The sequence below is a fragment of the Tachyglossus aculeatus genome, chromosome 20 (assembly GCF_015852505.1).
Source record: "Tachyglossus aculeatus isolate mTacAcu1 chromosome 20, mTacAcu1.pri, whole genome shotgun sequence".
NCBI lineage: Eukaryota > Metazoa > Chordata > Mammalia > Monotremata > Tachyglossidae > Tachyglossus > Tachyglossus aculeatus.
Genome location: NC_052085.1, coordinates 12,551,810 through 12,570,961, shown reverse-complemented (window position 1 = coordinate 12,570,961; position 19,152 = coordinate 12,551,810). Strand labels below are relative to the sequence as shown.

Genomic DNA, 19,152 nt, shown 5'->3' with positions numbered 1-19,152 from the left:
ATTTATCGAGAGACTGCTGTGTACAGAGTACTGTACTAAGCGCTTGGGAGAGTAGGGAAGCAGCCTGGCCTAGTGGAAAGAGGCCAGGCCTGGGTTTTAATTTTGGCCCCCCACTTCCCTGCTGTGTGACTTTGGTCAAGTCACTTAACTTTTCTGTGCCTCCGCTCCCTCATCTGCAAAACGAGGATTTCATACCTGTTCTCTCTACTATTACTCTGTGAGCCCCAGGAGGGCTGTGATTATCCTGTATCTACCCCAGCACTCAGAATGGTGCTTGGCATATAATAAGGGCTTAACAAATACTGCTATTATTACTATCATCACCAACTCACCAATAATAATACAATAATACAATACAATACAATAATAATAATAACAATACAACAGAGTTGGTAGAAACGTTCCCCGCCCACAAAGATCTTACAGTCTAAAGGTCGCTTCTCAAAGAGAAGCAATCCATCAGTCAATGATATTTGTTGGGCACTTATTGTGTGCAAAGCACTGTACTAAATGTAGAACTTTTTTTTTTTTTAACAGTATTTGTTGAGCACTTACCACGTGCCAGGCACTGTACTAAGAGCTGGGGTAGATATCGCTAATTGGGCTGGACAGGGGCTCAGAATCTTGATTTCACAGATGAGACAACTGGGGCACAGAGAAGTCAAGCGACTTGCCCAAGGTCACACAGCAGATACGTGGCAGAGCCTGGATGAGAACCCAGGTCCTTCTGAATCCCAGGCCCGGGCTCCATCCGCTAGGCCCCTGCTGCTTCTGCTGCCGCTTTAAGTGGTCCAGCACTTGCCCATTCCAGGGAGGAGGTCAGGGAATTTTTTTCCCCAGTTCATCCAAGGAAAGGTCAACATCCACCCCATCCCACACTGCCAGAAATCTGGCTCTGTACACTCCCCTGCTACAACATGAACAATTCCCTGGGTGTCACACAGCGCATAGGGTAGAAAGAAAATAAAAAGAGGTCATGGTTTGTGCCTCGTGGGCACTGCGGAAACAAGACGGTCAATTCATCAGGTGGAGTGAAAGGAGCGAAAAGGAGAAGAGAAGGGAGAGGCCGTGCCAAGCGCTTAGTACAGTGCTTTGCACACAGTAAGCGCTCAAATAAATACAACTGATTGAATGGACGGGGACATGTTAGCAGGTGCCGAAAAGCGGAGAACGTGGAAGACGGGGGTGAGACTTTCGGCAAGACTTAGGAAGAAAGGGAAGTACGGAGTTGATATTTCAGGGAAAGTTTGAAGATAACTTTGGACGCTTTTCTTTTTGGGCTGCTACCAGGCTTTCATTTTCCTGTATCCTGAAGATAGTCCAGGGAAAAAGCAGGCAGCTTTTCTGTTCTGTACTTACTTTTAGCCCCGGTGCTCCTGGTTCTCCATTGAGTCCAGAAATACCCTAATATCACAAATGAAGAAGTCTCAGTAATAGCTAAAAATACCGTCCTGGAGACATCACAAATCTGTTGAGCCTGGGAGTCACTGTGGCATTTCTATGGACCAAGAAAGTGGTCAAATATATTCATTCTCCTTCATTTATTCTCATTCATTCACTCGTTTGTCACTATGAATGGCAGACGATTTGAATCGCAGCAAATCAATACAAGACCAGGTGTACTATTCAGAAAATGAAATTTTTACCACTTTTCCCACAGCTATCAAAGCATTATAGGAAACTACCAACAAGAAGGTGAGAGAACAGAAAAATGGGCCAATAATGTTAATTTATTTGTGCTTTATGATGATGTCTGTTTTATGATTCTGTCTCTACTCTGCAAAGTGAGGGATAATCAAATAGATTTTTATTGGAAACTGTTCTTTTCCCCATCCTCGAATGCCTCTAAATGTAGAAACAAGGTCTTCGTACAAATTTATAAGATGATAATGATTTACCCTTTGACCTGCAAAGCCCATTATTCCTCCTTCTCCACGTCCTGAAGTGCCCTAGGAGAAAAAGCAAATTTTATCTGTAAAGGACAGAGGGTCCAGGATATATGTTGGCAAGAAGTTGAGAGGCAACTTGCCTGGAACATTCTACCTTCTAACTTTTCCAAACACCCCACCCGAAAAAAATAAAAATCATGCTATAAGCACTGCAAACTCCCACACCAGCCAGTCTAATTTGTAGAGGCAGTGAGAGTCAACTCATGGGACCAATGCAATTTCTAAGCCAGCCATAAACAGCTTGTATGTTATTGATATATATATATATATATATCAATATATATTGTATATATTATATATATTATATATATATATATACACACACACACTAATTTACGTGTAAGACTTCTCATTCAACTTACTGGATATCCTTGTTGTCCTTTTTCTCCCTGTACACAATGAGAGTAAAAGAAAAACACTCTTCAGTATTTAATGACCTGGGAGATGACACGTATTTAAGTCCAACAGTAAAGTGTTAAGTACCCTGCCCTATCTCCAAATAAAAATGCTGCATTTTTTCCCCTCCTTGAAGAGTGAAGATAATAAAGGTTTTTTTTTTTAATGGCATTCGTTAAGTGCAGACTACACGTCAGGCACTGTACTAAGCACCGGGGTAGATGCGCAGTAAGGTTGGGCACAGTTCATTTCCCACATGAGGCTCATAGCTTTAGACCCCATTTTGCAGATGAGGAAACTGAGGCACAGAGAAGTGAAGTGACTTGCCCCAAGGTCACCCAGTAGACAAGTGGTGGAGCCGGGACTAGAACGCTAGCTGGGAGTCAGAAGGTACAGAGATAAAGTAATTTCAAGTCATCGTATGATTTGTCGATAATATGGAGAAGCAGCATGGCTTAGTGGAAGGATGTGGGCCTGGGAGCTGGCTGGCCACTTGCTGGCTGTTAAGCCTCGGACAAGTCACTTAACTTCTCTGGGTCTCAGTTTCCTCATCTTTAAAATGGGGATTAAACACCTGTTCTCCTTCCCCTTTAAACTGTGAGTCCTCTGTGGGATAAGGACCGCGTCTGATCTCATTATTTTATATCTACCCCGGTGCTTAGCACATAGTAAGTGCTTAACAAATGCCGCAATTCTTATCACTCAGGGGAATGCTTTTTTCATTCTGGATCTTTCACTCCACTCTACACAGAGGCAAGATGGAAGAACATTACGTATTTTCTTCTGCTTTTTAGCTCAGCAACACCTGTACCTTATACTGTTCCAAATTTACGATCTCTATGGTACTCTGGTGCTCGTTCTCTGAAGGAAGTCCTGTGGGGCCTGGATGTCCTATTTCACCCTATCGGGGGGGAAAAAAACATAAAGACGACATGAGGAACAAGTGTTTGAAACACTAGGTGATCAGATTTATCAAAACTACTTTACCGAGCGCCTGCTGTGTGCACAGCACTGTCCTAAGCACTTGGGAGAGTGCACTACAACAGAGTCGGTAGACACGGTCCCTGCCCACAACAAGTTTACAGTCTAAGACTGTTAATTTGTTGGCTTGTCCTTACCTTTTCACCTTTTTGTCCATAAAAGCCAAGGCCGCGGTTGCCCTGAAGAGAGAAAACAGCACTTAGCGAAACCTGTGTCATTTACAAGGGTCAATACTCATGCTTAAGTAAAATGAACATTAAAATAACGCTCTTGCTCTCTGTGACCGTGGTGTGGAATTGCGATTTTCCTAGTTTTCTGCTTTTAGTTCCATTAATCTAATGGACAAAAGATCATTTTTCCCATTTGGAGTCGCAAATGAATTGCAACCAATCAAATTCCACCTTTCTAAACTTCCAGAATGAATCAGGCAGATCTAAATTGTGCTCTAAATTGCCTCCTCTAATTCATTCTGCTAAGTTTATGTCTTAGGGCAATTTAAGGGCATACTATATAGGAATCTTAAAATTCTAGAACGGCAAAGGACAGGTCATCGAAGTCATTCCCACACCTCCAGGCAAGCTGACACTGAACCATTGTAGAAAATAATGATCTGATATTTAAAGACCTCATCGAACAGCTAATCCCTTTAAGGAGTCCTTCCTTAAAGCTAATCCAAATTCCAGCTCTTTCTCCACGCGGTATGGATCAGACACATATAGGCACACACACAGCTTTGACATAGGCTCACAGACATGGGTGTTACTCCTGGCACACTGTCACAGACACAGAGTCACATACCCGCAAACCCAGGCACCAACACAGACATGTCAACACTGATGTTAACAAAAACTGATAGCAATAGACGCTAAAGACAGATTCAGGAGCTACCACTGTTACCCACACAAGACACACTGCCGAAAGACACATAAATCCGGTCACTGATGTATACACAGATACTGCCACAGCTCCACGGTATCTGACCCAAAGACAAAGACGTGAAGAAATCGACCCTGACTCCATCACGCACACCCAGATGTTGACAGTCTTCTAGACTGACAAGGAGTCAGAGAACGACTACTCCGTGTTTAGAAAAATGAGAATTATAGGAGTCCCTCTCTACGTTCTGACGACTTGACACCTGTCCACATGTTTTTGTTTTGTTGTCTGTCTCCCCCTTCTAGACTGTGAGCCCGTTGCTGGGTAGGGACCGTCTCTATACATTGCCAACTTGTACTTCTCAAGCGCTTAGTACCGTGCTCTGCACACAGTAAGTGCTCAATAAGTACGACAATGAATGAATGAATGAAAGCAGAAACATTCTGTCAACTATTTACCTTTTGCAAATGAGCAAATCAGAGTTAAATACTTCCCATCCTCACATCCTTCTATTTTATACATTTCTGGTGTTCTCCTTCAAAAACTCATCTGTTGAAATTTTCATCAAGATGTTTCCAGTCGGGCTTAAACACTATTTAAAGGGGTTTCCATCACACTGCCGCTACAGAATTTATTTTCACCAGAGAAACAAAATGCATAAAAGCTGGCCTGATAAAGGTTTCGAATTAAACGCTTACTTGCTGTCCTTTGGGTCCTGGAGGTCCAGGGGGTCCCTGCACAGAAACAACATAGAAAATCAGGTTTTCCCTAGAGGAGCCGAGACAGCGTTGGTGAAGGCAAGCTGGGCAAAACCATGTCTTGCATATTTAAAATGCTGAGGGGAAAGCAAAGAGACTCAAATACACATCGTCTCTGTTGGCCTGGAAGACAACAGAGATGGAAATGAGTAGAGGCAAGAGAACCCACTCCCTTGGAGAACTCATTTGATCGACTGACTGATCGATCGAAGGGAAAGCTCCAACACTGTACTATTCTTCAATCCCAATCCACCGTCATTTCTACTTCCTAGAAATGCTACATTGTACTCTCCCAAGCACTTAGTACAGTGCTCTGCACACAGTAAGCGCTCAGTAAATACCACTGACTGATTCTCCTCCTTGAAGGCTGCCCAACGTGTGCCTTCTAAATCCCAGCTGACCCTTCAGCCAGCTGATGGATGTATTTTTAAATGCTTGGTGACAAAGGTGCACCATTCTAGTTTATTTCCAAGTTTATTATTATTAATTATTATGCTCAAACCCCGATTGCAGATGCCACCGCCATTTGTCGTGCGGTGGTGCTCAATGTTTGTAGCACCCGGAGCTGTTTTCTCTTTGATCTCCTTGTCTCTCTTTCCAAACAAAGCTTTTGCTCACATCCCTCCTTGATGGACAGTAAGAAAGATGAACAGGTTTCATTGTTAAGTGTGACTCTTCCCATGTTGCACATGAGGAAATGTAACCTCATCAATTCAGTTCCCAGTATAGCATCACGCCCGGAGTCAGGAGAGTAATTATTAATAATTATTAATTAATTATTAATAATAACAAACTTGGAAAAATAATCATAATGGTAATTAGAGTATATGTTAAGCGCTTGCTGTGTGTCCAGCAGTGTTTTTAGCATTGGGGTGGGCACAAGATAATCAGGCTGGACATAGTCCCTGTCCCACATGGGACTCACAGACCAAGTGGGAGGGAGTAGGATTTAATTCCCATTATATAGATGAGAAAACCGAGGCACAGAGAATGTGAAAGGGAACCCCTTTATTTCAAGAAAATACAGAACCAGTCGATCATGGCCAATCGATCGATGGTATTTATAGAGCGCTTAACTAAGCCCTTGGGTGTGTATAATACAACAGAAACGGCAGACACGTTCTCTGCCCATAGTGAGCTTCCAGTCATGCCCATTCACCATCCCCCGCTGTTTGGAGATGGTGACATTTGTCATGCCAGTGCTCTGCACATAGTAAGCGCTCAATAAATACGATTGAATGAATGCCATCTTGCTCACCCTGGATGGGAATGGCCCTGCCTCTTCAGGAAGGCCTTCGGGAAGAGCACAGGGCTGGGAGTCAGAAGACTTGGGTTCTAGCCCCGGCTCCACCGTCTGCCTGCTGTGTGACTCTGGGGCCTTCCTGGTGCCTCAGTTTCCCCAGCTGTAAAATGGGGATTGACTAGCTCTTCTTGCAAAAGAGACCGGGAACCCAATGTGGGATACAAACGGGGCCCAATCCGCTGAAAGCGTATCTCGCCTAGTGCTTAGAACAGTGCTCGACACATAAGTGCTTGGCAAATACCGCTGCTATCAGAGAGTGAATGATAATGAAAGGCCCCAGAGCTTGGCCTTGATACATCCTCAAGTTGTGGGAAGTTCTAGAAAAATGAACAGGTTTCATTGTTAAGTGTGACTCTTCCCAAGTTGCACAAGAGGAAATGCAATCTCATCAATTCAATTCCCAGTATAGCATCACGCCCGGAGTCAGGAGAGTAAAATTACTTACGGGTTGTCCTGGGGCACCTACGGGTCCGATGAAGCCTTCAAAACCAGGTCTGCCTGGAGGCCCCTATGTATATGCAGCAAAATCATTTGAAAAGTAAAGAGAATATTATTTAGAAGGTTATTATTACCCAAGTATTACCCCAAAATGTACCCTTTAGTAAACACATTACTTACCGGTTCCCCGACCAACCCTGGTTCTCCAGGTTCTCCCTAAGGAAAAGAAAACACATTTAAGTTAAAAAATGGCAATCCTTTTCAAATATTATTGTTCAATTAACATTTACAACTATAAAAGGGAATGAATGATTGCAGGTTCCTACCCCGCTTGCGGGATGATTAAATTTCAACTTCAACTTGCAAATAAAAGCAGAAATGTTCACCATCCCGCCACCCATTTTTTTTACACACTCAGCCTCCCCCCAGGGAGGCCCACTAGTAAAGAACACAGATTTCACTTACTAAAGTCTAATGTTTGTAAAGGAGCAAGAATGGGACAACCCAGGAAAGGACTTACGGTCTGGACGTAAGATACTCTAGGAAAAAGAAAACTGGGAAATTAGGCCCCAGATGAAATCAAAATGAGTGTAAACCAAGGAATTCCCTGAGAATATTTTAAGGAATTGACTCTCGAAGGTGTTGGTCCAGTTCAGAGGATCGTGGATCAACAATTATCAGCTATTCGGAAGGATAATTCAGGCCCGGAGTAGCATCTGTGACTTGAACTAAATCCACTTTACGATCGGATATATCCAGTTTGGCAAATCCCGCCGCCTAAATTCATCCGATCACCGTTCAGCCTCCGTTCTGCTTGGGCTGGTCAGCTATGGCAACGATTCATTCATTCAACCATATTTGTTGAGTGCTTACTGTGGGCAAAGCACTGCACTAAGTGCTTGGGAGAGTACAGTACGAAAATAAACATACACATTCCCTGCCCATGTAACGGATCTTCCAAGGGGAACGGTCATTTCTTCGGCAGGCAAATGAAACGTGCTCCAAACAGAAGTGGAGTTGAGAGTCTTTTCCTGCCCAGTAAAAATGTGTCTGTTTGTTGTTATATTGTACTTTCTCAAGCGCTTAAGGACAGTGTTCTGCACACAGTGAGAGCTTAAAAAATACGATTGAATGAATCAATCAATCAATGCCCAAGCGGACCAAACATCACTGCAGCTGGGTGATGGCAGGAATGGCTTCTCAAGGGGTAGGATTAACAGATGCAAAACGCACATCAAGAAATGGGATCTCAATTCTTAGGCGCGGTTCCCCCAGGCTGATGGAATATCACCACCTCTGATTCAGACCTGAACTCCTGTAACAAGCGAGGTCTACATATCTTTCACGGGACCTCTCCATCGAGTCGCTTGATTCTCAACCCGGCGAAATTCTTACCCTGTATTTGCTTTGCTCTTCCCAAGGCAATGCGTAGGGTTCACCTTTCTGACCTTTGGGTCCTTGAGGTCCCTAAATTAGTGAAAAAATGAAAAGGAGAGGAACTCCTGATTATCTCGCATCTACCCCAACGCTTTGTGAAGCGCTTGACGCAAAGTGAGCCCTTGACAAATCCCACAGATGTTAAATCTGCTGGATAATATTATTGGAGGTACAGTTTCATGTCCGAGACTCTGGGGAATGCCTCCCGCTTTGGCACTGCACTTTGATTTTGCAGAATTGTGTCTTGCCAGGGGAAAACCAGCTGACCAATTGGCGGGGAGGACACATCCAGGTTAGGGACATAAATCAAAAGGGCGTCCGCTGCTGCCGGTTCTCGTTAGGCATAGGATGGGCAGCCGCATGCTCAAACCCCGGCTGCAAATGCCACCGCGATTTGTCGTGCGGTGGTGCTCAATGTTTGTAGCACCCGGAGCTGTTTTCTCTTTGAACTCCTTGTCTCTCTTTCCAAACAAAGCTTTTGCTCACATCCCTCCTTGATGACAGTATGCCACACGGGTCTCTCCTCAGCCGGGCTACAGGACTGTCAGACAAGGGTCTGTGTCGCCGTGTCCTTGAATCGCTCCCTCTGCCCTCCTGGCTTTCGGCCTCCTAATTTCAACTCTCCCTTCAAGCTTGGAGGAAAACGGGGAGTAACGTGAGGGGACTTTGGGGGACATTGAAACCAAACATTTTAGAAACGACGGTTCCTTGAATAGGGTTCATTGGTGCCAGGCCTGTTCTTAGGATAGAAGTTGAACCTCGATGACCCGAAGGGAAAGGAGTCTCTGAATCCTGAGAAAAGAGACAGGATAACCTCCTCTTCCAGACTCGGCCCAGCAGGGGCCTTCAGACATAAAGGGGAACGATGGGGTCAAGTTCCCCAACCGGGGTCAGTACTTACTGGGATGCCATGGGAGCCAAAGATTCCTGGGGTCCCCGGCTGACCAGGATCACCAGTGGTTCCATTACAACCATCATAGCCTGGTCTCCCCCTGGGACCCCCCTGCCCTGGGTGACCCTGTGGAGAGTAAACATGTGTTAATCTTTCTGCCCATCTGTTTCTCGTTTTTATCATTATTTTTTTTTTGCGCTCGCATAGTTCTTCAACATTCTCACAATTAGCCCAAGAGCCTTAATCCATGGGAAAATACTGTTCCCAAAAAGAAAAAAAAAAGACAAAAGGAAGACCCAGAGACTTAGCTACAGTTGCCCAAGCAGTATGAAACTATCAGCACATAAGGCATTAGAGTTCTACCTAGCTTAATGCCAACTGAGGAATAAAAGGTGTGAGAGGTTCGAAGTGGGGCAAGTTGTGGATGGGGCTGGGGATGGTTTGCAATCTTAGACATAACTGCAGATACACGGAGGATTTCTTAGCTGGATATTACTCTTAGACCTCACCTTCATGGACAAACTGGACTGAGATGATTGGCATGGACAATTATATACCTATACTTATGCATGAAGGTATATCTAAATACAAAGGACAATAGACCTGGATAGATGTATCTATCGTTGTCCTTCGTATTCGATGGAAACGCCGCCAGCAGTGAAGTGTACCTATCGGTGTGCTTGTGTGTACCTAAAAAAGCCCATGTGGATGCCTCAGTCTCGGCTACACTGGGCACACAAAAAGATGTCTTTTGTTGTGTTGCGGTGCTCAATGCCCGGTGCTGTTTTCTCTTTGGTCTCCTCGTCTCTCTTTCCACCCCAATCTTTTGCTCAGAGACCTGCTGGCTTCTTGATGGTAGTGTGCCACGCAGTTCTCTTCTCAGCTAGGCTGCAGCAGTGTCAGATAAGGCTTTCTTTCACCGTGCCCTTAAGACACTTCCTCTACCCTCCTGGCTGTCGGCCTCTTGACTTCTACGGCTGCCTGTACTTCCCAAGCGCTTAGTACAGTGCTCTGCACACAGTAAACGCTCAATAAATACGATTGATGATGATGCTGTTTGGGATCTGGCAGTTACGCCTCACTTTTAGTCTCTCTTCACCCGGGGCTCTACAGCCATCAGATGGACCTGATCTCCCTCTCGATTTCTTTGGAGTGTAAAATTTCATGAACTTTTACGCATCAAAGAAAAAGTGATTTGGTATATTCTCTAGACTGTAAGCTCGTCAGTGGTCAGGGAACATTTCTACCAACTCTGTTAGACTGCATTCTCCCAAGTGCATAGTACAGTGCACTGCATATAGTACGTGCTCAATAAATACCACTGACTGACTGGTGGCTATTGTCCTAGAAGAAAAGCGAGCACATTTAAAGTTGCTTGGGTAATTCAAGAGCAAGGCTAATATGATTTCTGCCAAACTAAACACTTGAGGCCCCAGGAAAAATATTCTAGGTTCTTGTTCGTGGCACAGATCCAGGAGTTATAATCCAGGTAAAGACAGCCTGCTTTTTTGTTGTTGTTGTTGATGGCATATTTTTAAGTGCTTACTATATGCCAGGCAGTGCACTTAACACTCGGGCAGATACAAGCTAATTGGGTTGGACACAGTCCACGTCCCATACGGGGTTCAGTCTTAATCCCCATTTTCCAGATGAGGTAACTGAGGCCCAGAGAGGTGAAGTGACTTTCCCACTGAGCAGATAAGTGGCAGAGCAGGGACGGGAACCCAGATCCTTCTGACTCCCGAGCCCCTGCTCTACCCACTGGGCCACGCTGCTTGGCTCTCGTTTTGGGTCCCACGTGCTTCTTGGGTGCGTCACTGCCTTAGGGCAAGGACTTGTTACATACATTCTCATTTCAACTTTTCCCCTCTAGGCGATGGGCCAAACATATCTTCCAGAACGATTTCCCAAAGACATCTGCAAGCCCTTTGGATTTAGTGTGAAAATTTTGCAACGCGCAAAGACGATTGAGAAACTTCTACAGTTTCACGTGCCCCGAGATGAGGTTTTGAAATAGAATCATTAAGCCAGAACTGAGGCCTCTTATAATGCTGCTTGCTTAATGCTCCTGTCACTGAGCAATGAGTTAGGTCTCACGATGGCATGATCTGGGGGCTAATGACCATAGACAGACAGACTTCTCGATAAACAATTTTTCCTAGGGTTTCACAGTGCCTTTTGGTGTCACAGCATTAAACATGGCTGCATTATTGCATCTGGAGCTGAAGCAAGGGGATATACTCTTTCTCATTCTAAAACGTCGGGATTTGAAAATCAACCACAGTCTTTTAGTCTTTTAGACTGTGAGCCCACTGTTGGGTAGGGACTGTCTCTATATGTTGCCAATTTGTACTTCCCAAGCGCTTAGTACAGTGCTCTGCACATAGTAAGCGCTCAATAAATACGATTGATGATGATGATGATGATCCCAACAGCTAGAGAAAAGATGGTTTCTGTACTTCTTTCTCCAAATCACTGGTTGTTTAAATTTTCACTTGATTTTACTTCTTGAACACTGTGGCATTTTTCATTCGCCTCAGAAGGATAGATTTGTTCCCAATTCTTCTTTTTACTGTAATTACTATTGCCCAGGGTTTTCTGGCTGAAATTATTCAAAAAGATTTTGCTTTGGATTCAGGTATCCAGCGAGAAGAGTGAGGAAGGAAAAAGTGAATAGGACTATTCTTTTCTTGTCTACAACATTCACATTTTCTGGATAATTGTCAATTTTAACTGTGAGCTCAAAAGCGCTCAGCTTCTAGCCATCACTTGGCCATAATGGATTCCACTCTCCACCATGGAACAGAATAAATATCACTGATTGATCAATTGATTGATTGAGGAAACGGCAGCCTGAAGCCCCACTGGGCTTTGACCAATACAGTCTCCATTCGAAACATCCTGAATCCTTTCCTTCAAACTACATTAAAACTCTTCCTTAAAGGAGGAAGTTTGCAATTTGCAGAGGTAAAAATGCCTTTTCTTCCTCCCTCACTGTCTTTCCTTTCAAATTCCTCCCATCAGTTGGCCATCTTACACGCCTCATCTTTGGAATCATGACCGAAGAGAAGGGAACTGCAAGTATGAGATAACAGAGGAAATTCTACATTTTTAGGTAACTTGAGCTGAGTGTAAAAGTCTTTCTCTCTCTCACCATTTATCTCTCTGGGGGGACCACACTCTATGCAAATAGGAAGGATAGGAGCAGGAAAAGGGTGTGAGAACAGAGACCCTGATGTCAGAGAACTGGCCCGGAAACCAGCCCTGGGAAACCCGTTCAGACATTTCTGTGAAGAAGGCTATGAGTCAGTTGGCTTTGTTTATTTTTCTGTGCTACGAGAAGTAAAGTAAACTAGGTTAGAAAAACATATTTTCCTGCACTTGGAGAGTTTTTCCCATGCATAAAGACTGCCTTTTATCTCCCTCCTTTTCCAAACGTGTGGCTATCTCATAGACCGTGCACATTGTACTAATGTTCTTCGGGGCTTTATGACCTACAAACCGTGCAGGACTGTTCAGCCTCTTTTCTACTGTCAAGAAGAAACCTTGAAGTGGACGTTTTACAGATGATGGGGGATTAGAATGGATGCTTTTACGGTTTGAGAGGAGGACCCATTTTATCCAAAAGAGTCTGATCAAACTTACAATTCTCTGGATCCCTCTCACGCCCACAAAGCTAGAAAACAGATTAATGGATGAAAAGCTTCCCCCAGCACTTCACCGGAACATAGTAAAAAAAAAAATGCACAAAGACATTCTTGCCTTTAGTAACACATATTATTCGTGGAAAGAAAACCTGGATTAATATATATACTCTTCTCTTGAAGTGATATATATAGATATAAAATGCACAAAGACATTCTTGCCCTTAGTAACACATATTATTCATGGAAAGAAAACCTGGATTAATATATATACGCTTCTCTTGAAGTGATTCCTTTAAATAGTGTAAAGCACTTAGTTTGAAAACAGGGGTGCAGGGGTGGGGGGGGGATCAGAGACCCACTTTTCCTTCCTCTTAGGTTGCGATCTGTGTGCAGAACAGGCCTCTGTGTCTGTTGAGTACCTGGGATCTGCCCCAGAGCTCAACAAAGCGCTTGGCAGAGCTCTGCACCGATGTGCAAAATAAACTCAAGGGCAAAGTGCTGGGGAAACAGCTACTTACAGGAATGCCATCGGCTCCGCCAAAACCAGGAACTCCTCTTTGCCCCTAAAACCGAAGGGACAAAGGCAGAGATCAGGAAACAAGCACACTGACTTTGGCTCTCCGGGAATCTGGGTGAAATGGGAGGCGGAAGCGTACCGGATCTCCTCTGGGGCCTGATATTCCCGGAGGTCCCCTTTCGCCTTTGTCACCTTTGCGTCCTTGCAAACCCGGGATACCGTGCAATCCAGAGGGTCCGGGAAAGCCTTGAGGACCAACGGGTCCCGGCTGGCCCTGAAATCAAAGCAAGAGAGATACAGCATCATTATCATCGCCGTCGAGAAGCGGCATGGCGTAGTGGAAACAGCACGGGCCTCGGAGCTCGAAGGTCATGGGTTCTAATCCCCGCGCCGCCGTTTGTCTGCTGTGTGACCCTGGGCAAGTCACTTTACTTCCCTGAGCCTCAGTTACCTCATCCGGACAATGGAGACTGAGAATGTGAGCCCCATGTGGGACGGGCCTGTATCCAACCCAATTCGCTTGTATCCACCCCAGAACTCAGTACGGTGCCTGGCACATAATAAGCACTTAAATACCACAATTATTATCATCATCATCATCATCAACAATGGCATTTGTTGAGTGATTACTAAGTGCAGAACATGCTACTGAGCGCTTGGGAGAGTGCAATGCCACAGAATCTGTGGGCCTGTCTCCTGCCCACAACAAGCTTACGGTCCTTCAGAATAGATTTTAATCAACTGTAATTTATTTATTCATATTTCCGTCTCTCCCCCTCTAGGACAGAGGGCAGGGAATTGTTTCTGTTTATTGTTCTCTGCACACAGTTAGCACTCAATAAATATGACTGAATGACTGAAGCTGGGACTTCTTTAGAAAAAAAATTCTCAAATTCAAGTTGGCTATATTCTCAAGATAACTGGATGCACTTCCTTATATTTTTGCTCCTTTCTTTTAATACCAGACTGGGATGAATTGAAACCAGTTTCTGAAATTCAAATTTGCACTTGTTTTCTGTCTCTTTGGATAACATCCCCATTGTCCCTTTCTCAGTTTTAGCCAATAAAACAGCCTATGAAATACCTTTTAATTGACCGGCACAGTTTGAATAGGAACCTCATAAAATAAGATATAATTGAGAAAGACACTACATGAAAATCAGCCTTCCTTAACCACTGAACACTGACACCTATTTAAAGTAGTCTTATGGATGAACTAGATAGAAAAGCAGCGTGGCTTAGCGGCAAGAGCCCGGGCTCTGGAGTCAGAGGTCATGGGTTCTAATTCCAGCTCCACCACTTGTCTGCTGTGTGACCTTGAGCAAGCCACTTAACTTCTCTGTGCCTTAGTTACCCCATCTGAAAAATGCGGATTAAGGCTATGAGCCCCACGTGGGACAACCTGATTACCTTGTATCTGCCCCAGTGCTTAGAAAAGTGCTTGGCACATAGTAAGGGCTTAACAAATACGATAATTATTATCATTATTAGTAGTAGTAGTAGTGGGAGGCTAAGGCGAGAAACACCAATTTAGTCATGCCTCTCCTGATTACTGAACTGAGTTTTGAATTCTTTAAAAAAATGTATAAATGTAATTTATTCATTCAATCATTTATTGAGCACTTACTGTGTGCACAGCACTGGACTAAGCGCTTGATTTACAAGATCGAATGCCATATAAATAATTTCGACAGCAGTAGTGCATTCATTCATTCACTCATTCAATCGCATTTAATACTAACAATAATGGTGGTATTTGTTAAGCACTTACTATGTGCAAAGCACTGTTCTAAGTGCTGGATTTATTGAGCGCTTACTTTTTTTTTAAATGGCATTTATTAAGCACTATGTGCCAAGCACTGTTCTAAGCACTGGGGAGGTTACAAGGTGATCAGGTTGTCCCACGGGGGGCTCACAGTCTTAACCCCCATTTTCCAGATGAGGGAACTGAGGCACAGAGAAGTTAAGCGACTTGCCCAAAGTCACCCAGCTGACAATTGGCTTAGTGTGTACAGAGCACTGTAGTAAGCGCTTGGGAGAGAACAATACAATAATAAACCGACACGTTCCCCGCACAAAAATTAAGTCACGGCAGATCATATTATGTTATCCCCAGAGAGCCAACCTGAAATAATTGAGGGGGATAGGCAGGCCTGGGCTCTTTCCACTAGGCCACACTGCTACATCTACAATGGGAGCAGTGTAGTATGCCTCAGGGCTGACTTAGGGACACTGTGACTCCATTATGTCAGCCCCTCCGCTAGACTGTAAGCTCCTTGAGGGGAGGGTTTGTGTCTATCTACCCTCGTGCATCCTCCCTAGTGCTCAGTACAGTGCTCTGCACCAAGTAAGCACTCAATAACTAATAATGATGGCATTTGTTAAGCACTTATTATGTGCAAAGCACTGTTCTAAGCACTGGATACCATTGATGGATTGCTATATATGTATATACAAAAATCATAAGTAAATATCTATATATATGATACACTGAGAGCCTTGAAAACAGAACACGGCCGTGTCTAATTAGTCAGGATTTAGTTGTAGGATCTCTAAAATCCGGTGACTTTGCTGGCAGTGAAGAATAAAACTGCGTCGAAATCACCAACTGGTTAATCGCCCCTGCTGAATAAGCCTCAAGATGTCCACAGCTTGCGGTGACCTCACCCCATAAACTGATGAGAATTTCTGAAAATCTTACTGAGCAGCGTTCAGCAGCTGTATTTAGCAGGAATTTCCAAACATATGCCTCACTTCGGGAATGTTAACAAATTGACGGAAGAGAGCATCAACAAGCTTACTCTTGAGGTAAACTTTCAAGTATGCTTTTCTACTCCTCTTTATAGATGGAACAACTGAAAAGATTCGGGTGATCAATGTCTAACAAATTATTGTAGAGTTGTGTTATTTTTGGTCCTTTTCAAGACCTGGGGCATGCTTATTGGTTATTCATTCATTCAATCGTATTTATTTAGCGCTTCCTGTGTGCAAAGCACTGTACTAAGTGCTTGGGAGACTACAATATAACGACAAGCAGACATTCCCTGCCCCCAATGAGCTCACATTCTAGAGGATTATTCTTCCCATGAGAAACTTTCAACAGCCAATTTCCCAATTTCACTAACATCTACTTTCAGCATATTAGACTTTATAGCTTTCCTTGTATTATCAACATTATTACCGTTTAGACGTTCATGACATCCCATGTACATATCTATTCTATTTATTTTATTTTGTTAGTATGTTTGGTTTCGTCTCCCCCTTTTAGACTGTGAGCCCACTGTTGGGTAGGGACTGTCTCTATATGTTGCCAATCTGTACTTCCCAAGTGCTTAGTCCAGTGCTCTGCACACAGTAAGCGCTCAATAAATACGATTGATGATGATGATGAAGAAGCAAAGTGGGGTAGGGAAACTAGCACAGGTCTGGAAGACAGGATGGGTTCTAAGCTTCACTCTGTCACTTATTTGCTGTGTATCTTTGGGAAAGTCACTTCACTCCTCTGCGTCTCAGTTTCCTCATCTGTAAAATGGGGATTCAGTACCTGTTCTCCCTCTTAGTCTGCGAGCCCCACGTGGGACAAGGACTGTGTCAGCGCTTGGATGATGCTTGGCACATTGTAAAAGCTTAATAAATACTATAAGTATGAAGAACTTTTGATGTAGCAGCAAGGGAAAATCCCCATCAAACGTGGAACACTTACTCCCTGAAGAAGAAAATTCACAATCTGGTCCAAGATTCACCTACCTTAATTCTTTTTGATTTGGAAGCCTTGACTGACAACCTTTAGTCATTTCCCTTCCGCTGTGAATCTCCCATTGAAAAATTTTTTGTTTTTCTGGGAAGTTTTTGGAATTCAATCCTGGCCCTTTCCGTCCTCCTCCATATGGCACGCCACGTAGCACGGACCATCCTGAAGGTCTGACAGGATGGACCACCCCACTGAATGTTGGATCATTTCAGTTTGGGAAAGGGCCAGGAATAAAATGGCAGAAGCCCTGAATCGCCCATTGTTCTCCGGAGTCTCCCAAACCCTAATGGTTTTTGCACTTTACTCGGTCCATTGTTAGGCTCCAACTGACAAAACGGACTGTGGTGGAACCTCGCCAAAGGACAGAATGGACTCAAATGTTTAAGTTGTCAAGGGACTAGAATTTCCATAGGAAATCCTGCCATTAAGGTCAGTCCTGATTTACGGGGAAAGCCTGACTGGAAGATTAGCCGCAAAGCACAGCGGGGATGGTTTTGCAGGAGGGGATTTTCCTTCTTGCTAATCAACATCATTATCCAGACTTCCCTACACACATTCCAAGGTTGGGCTAAGCCAGGTTGGCTTTTTTTTTTTTATGATCTTTGTTAAGTGCTTACTATGTGTCAAGCACTGCCCTAAGCGCTGGGGTAGATACAAGTTAATAATAATAACTTCTTATTGCACCTTGCACCTGTATATATGTATATATGTTTGTATATATATATATGTATATGTATGTATGTATATATGTATATGTATGTATATGTATATATATGTGTGTATATATATATATATGCTTGTACATATTTATTACTCTATTTATTTATTTATTTATTTTACTTGTACATATCTATTCTATTTATTTTATTTTGTTAGTATGTTTGGTTTTGTTCTCTGTCTCCCCCTTTTAGACTGTGAGCCCACTGTTGGGTAGGGACTGTCTCTATATGTTGCCAATTTGTACTTCCCAAGCGCTTAGTACAGTGCTCTGCACATAGTAAGAGCTCAATAAATATGATTGATGATGATGATGATTATTATTTATTTATTTATTACTCTATTTATTTATTTATTTTACTTGTACCTATCTATTCTATTTATTTTATTTTCTTAGTATGTTTGGTTTTGTTCTCTGTCTTCCCCTTCTAGACTGTGAGCCCACTGTTGGGTAGGGACCGTCTCTATGTGTTGCCAGCTTGTACTTCCCAAGCGCTTAGTACAGTGCTCTGCACACAGTAAGCACTCAATAAATACGACTGATTGATTGATTGAATAATGATGGTACTTGTTAAGTGCTTACTATGTGAAAAGCCCTGTTCTAAGCGCTGGGGGCATAAAATAATAATAATGATAATAATGATGGTACTTGTTAAGCGCTTACTATGTGCAAAGCACTGTTCTAGGCGCTGGGGGGGATACAAGGTGATCACGTTGTCCCACGTGGGGCTAGCAGTCTTCAGCCCCATTTTCCAGATGAGGGAACTGAGGCTCAGAGAAGTGAAGTGACTTGCCCAAAGTCACACAGCAGACAAGTGGTGGAGCCGGGATTAGAACCCATGACTTCTGAGTCCCAAGCCCGGGCTCTTGCCACTGAGCCATGCTGCTTCTCATCTTTCTCCCTCATGCCCTCCCTCTCTTTCTTTAACAGTAGTTGTAGTATTCGTTAAGTGCTTACTATGTGCTGAGCACTGTACTAAGCGCTGGGGTGGATGCAAAATAATCAAATCCCACATGGGGCTCACGTTCTAGACAAGAAATTCTAGACAGGGACCGTCTCTATATGTTGCCAACTTGGGCTTCCCAAGCGCTTAGCACGGTGCTCTGCACACAGTAAGCGCTCAATAAATATGATTGATTGATTGATTTTTGCAGATGAGGGAACTGAGGCGCAGCTAAGTGAAGTGACTTGCCCAAGGTCACGCAGCAGACAAGTGGTGGAGGTGGGATTAGAACCCAGGTCCCTCCGGCTTTCAGGCCCGAGCTCTCTCCACTAGGGCATGTTGCTTCTTTTTCTGATTCGATTAAAATACTTAAAAATACAAATGTTAAAAGAAGAACCGACAAGCCAATTTTAATTTAAACAAATAACAATAATGATGATGGCATTTATTAAGCGCTTACTATGTGCAAAGCACTGTTCTAAGCCCTGGGGAGGTTATAAGGTGATCAGGTTGTCCCACGGGGGGCTCACAGTTTTAATCCCCATT

General features: G+C 43.7%; 1 protein-coding gene across 1 annotated transcript in view; it reads right to left on the bottom strand.

Annotated features, from left to right (window-relative positions):
- The window catches only part of COL4A2 (collagen type IV alpha 2 chain), a 171,263-nt gene that overhangs the window by 52,542 nt on the left and 99,569 nt on the right, over positions 1–19,152 (bottom strand). The window contains exons 5-16 of the mRNA XM_038762180.1: positions 13,334–13,468; positions 13,196–13,240; positions 9,040–9,156; positions 8,097–8,168; positions 6,882–6,917; positions 6,709–6,771; positions 4,901–4,936; positions 3,464–3,505; positions 3,157–3,246; positions 2,312–2,338; positions 1,899–1,949; positions 1,360–1,404 (exon numbers count right to left, since the gene is read on the bottom strand). Of these exons, the coding sequence (XP_038618108.1) occupies positions 1,360–1,404; positions 1,899–1,949; positions 2,312–2,338; positions 3,157–3,246; positions 3,464–3,505; positions 4,901–4,936; positions 6,709–6,771; positions 6,882–6,917; positions 8,097–8,168; positions 9,040–9,156; positions 13,196–13,240; positions 13,334–13,468 (759 nt within the window). The remainder of the gene's footprint in view (positions 1–1,359; positions 1,405–1,898; positions 1,950–2,311; positions 2,339–3,156; positions 3,247–3,463; positions 3,506–4,900; positions 4,937–6,708; positions 6,772–6,881; positions 6,918–8,096; positions 8,169–9,039; positions 9,157–13,195; positions 13,241–13,333; positions 13,469–19,152) is intronic.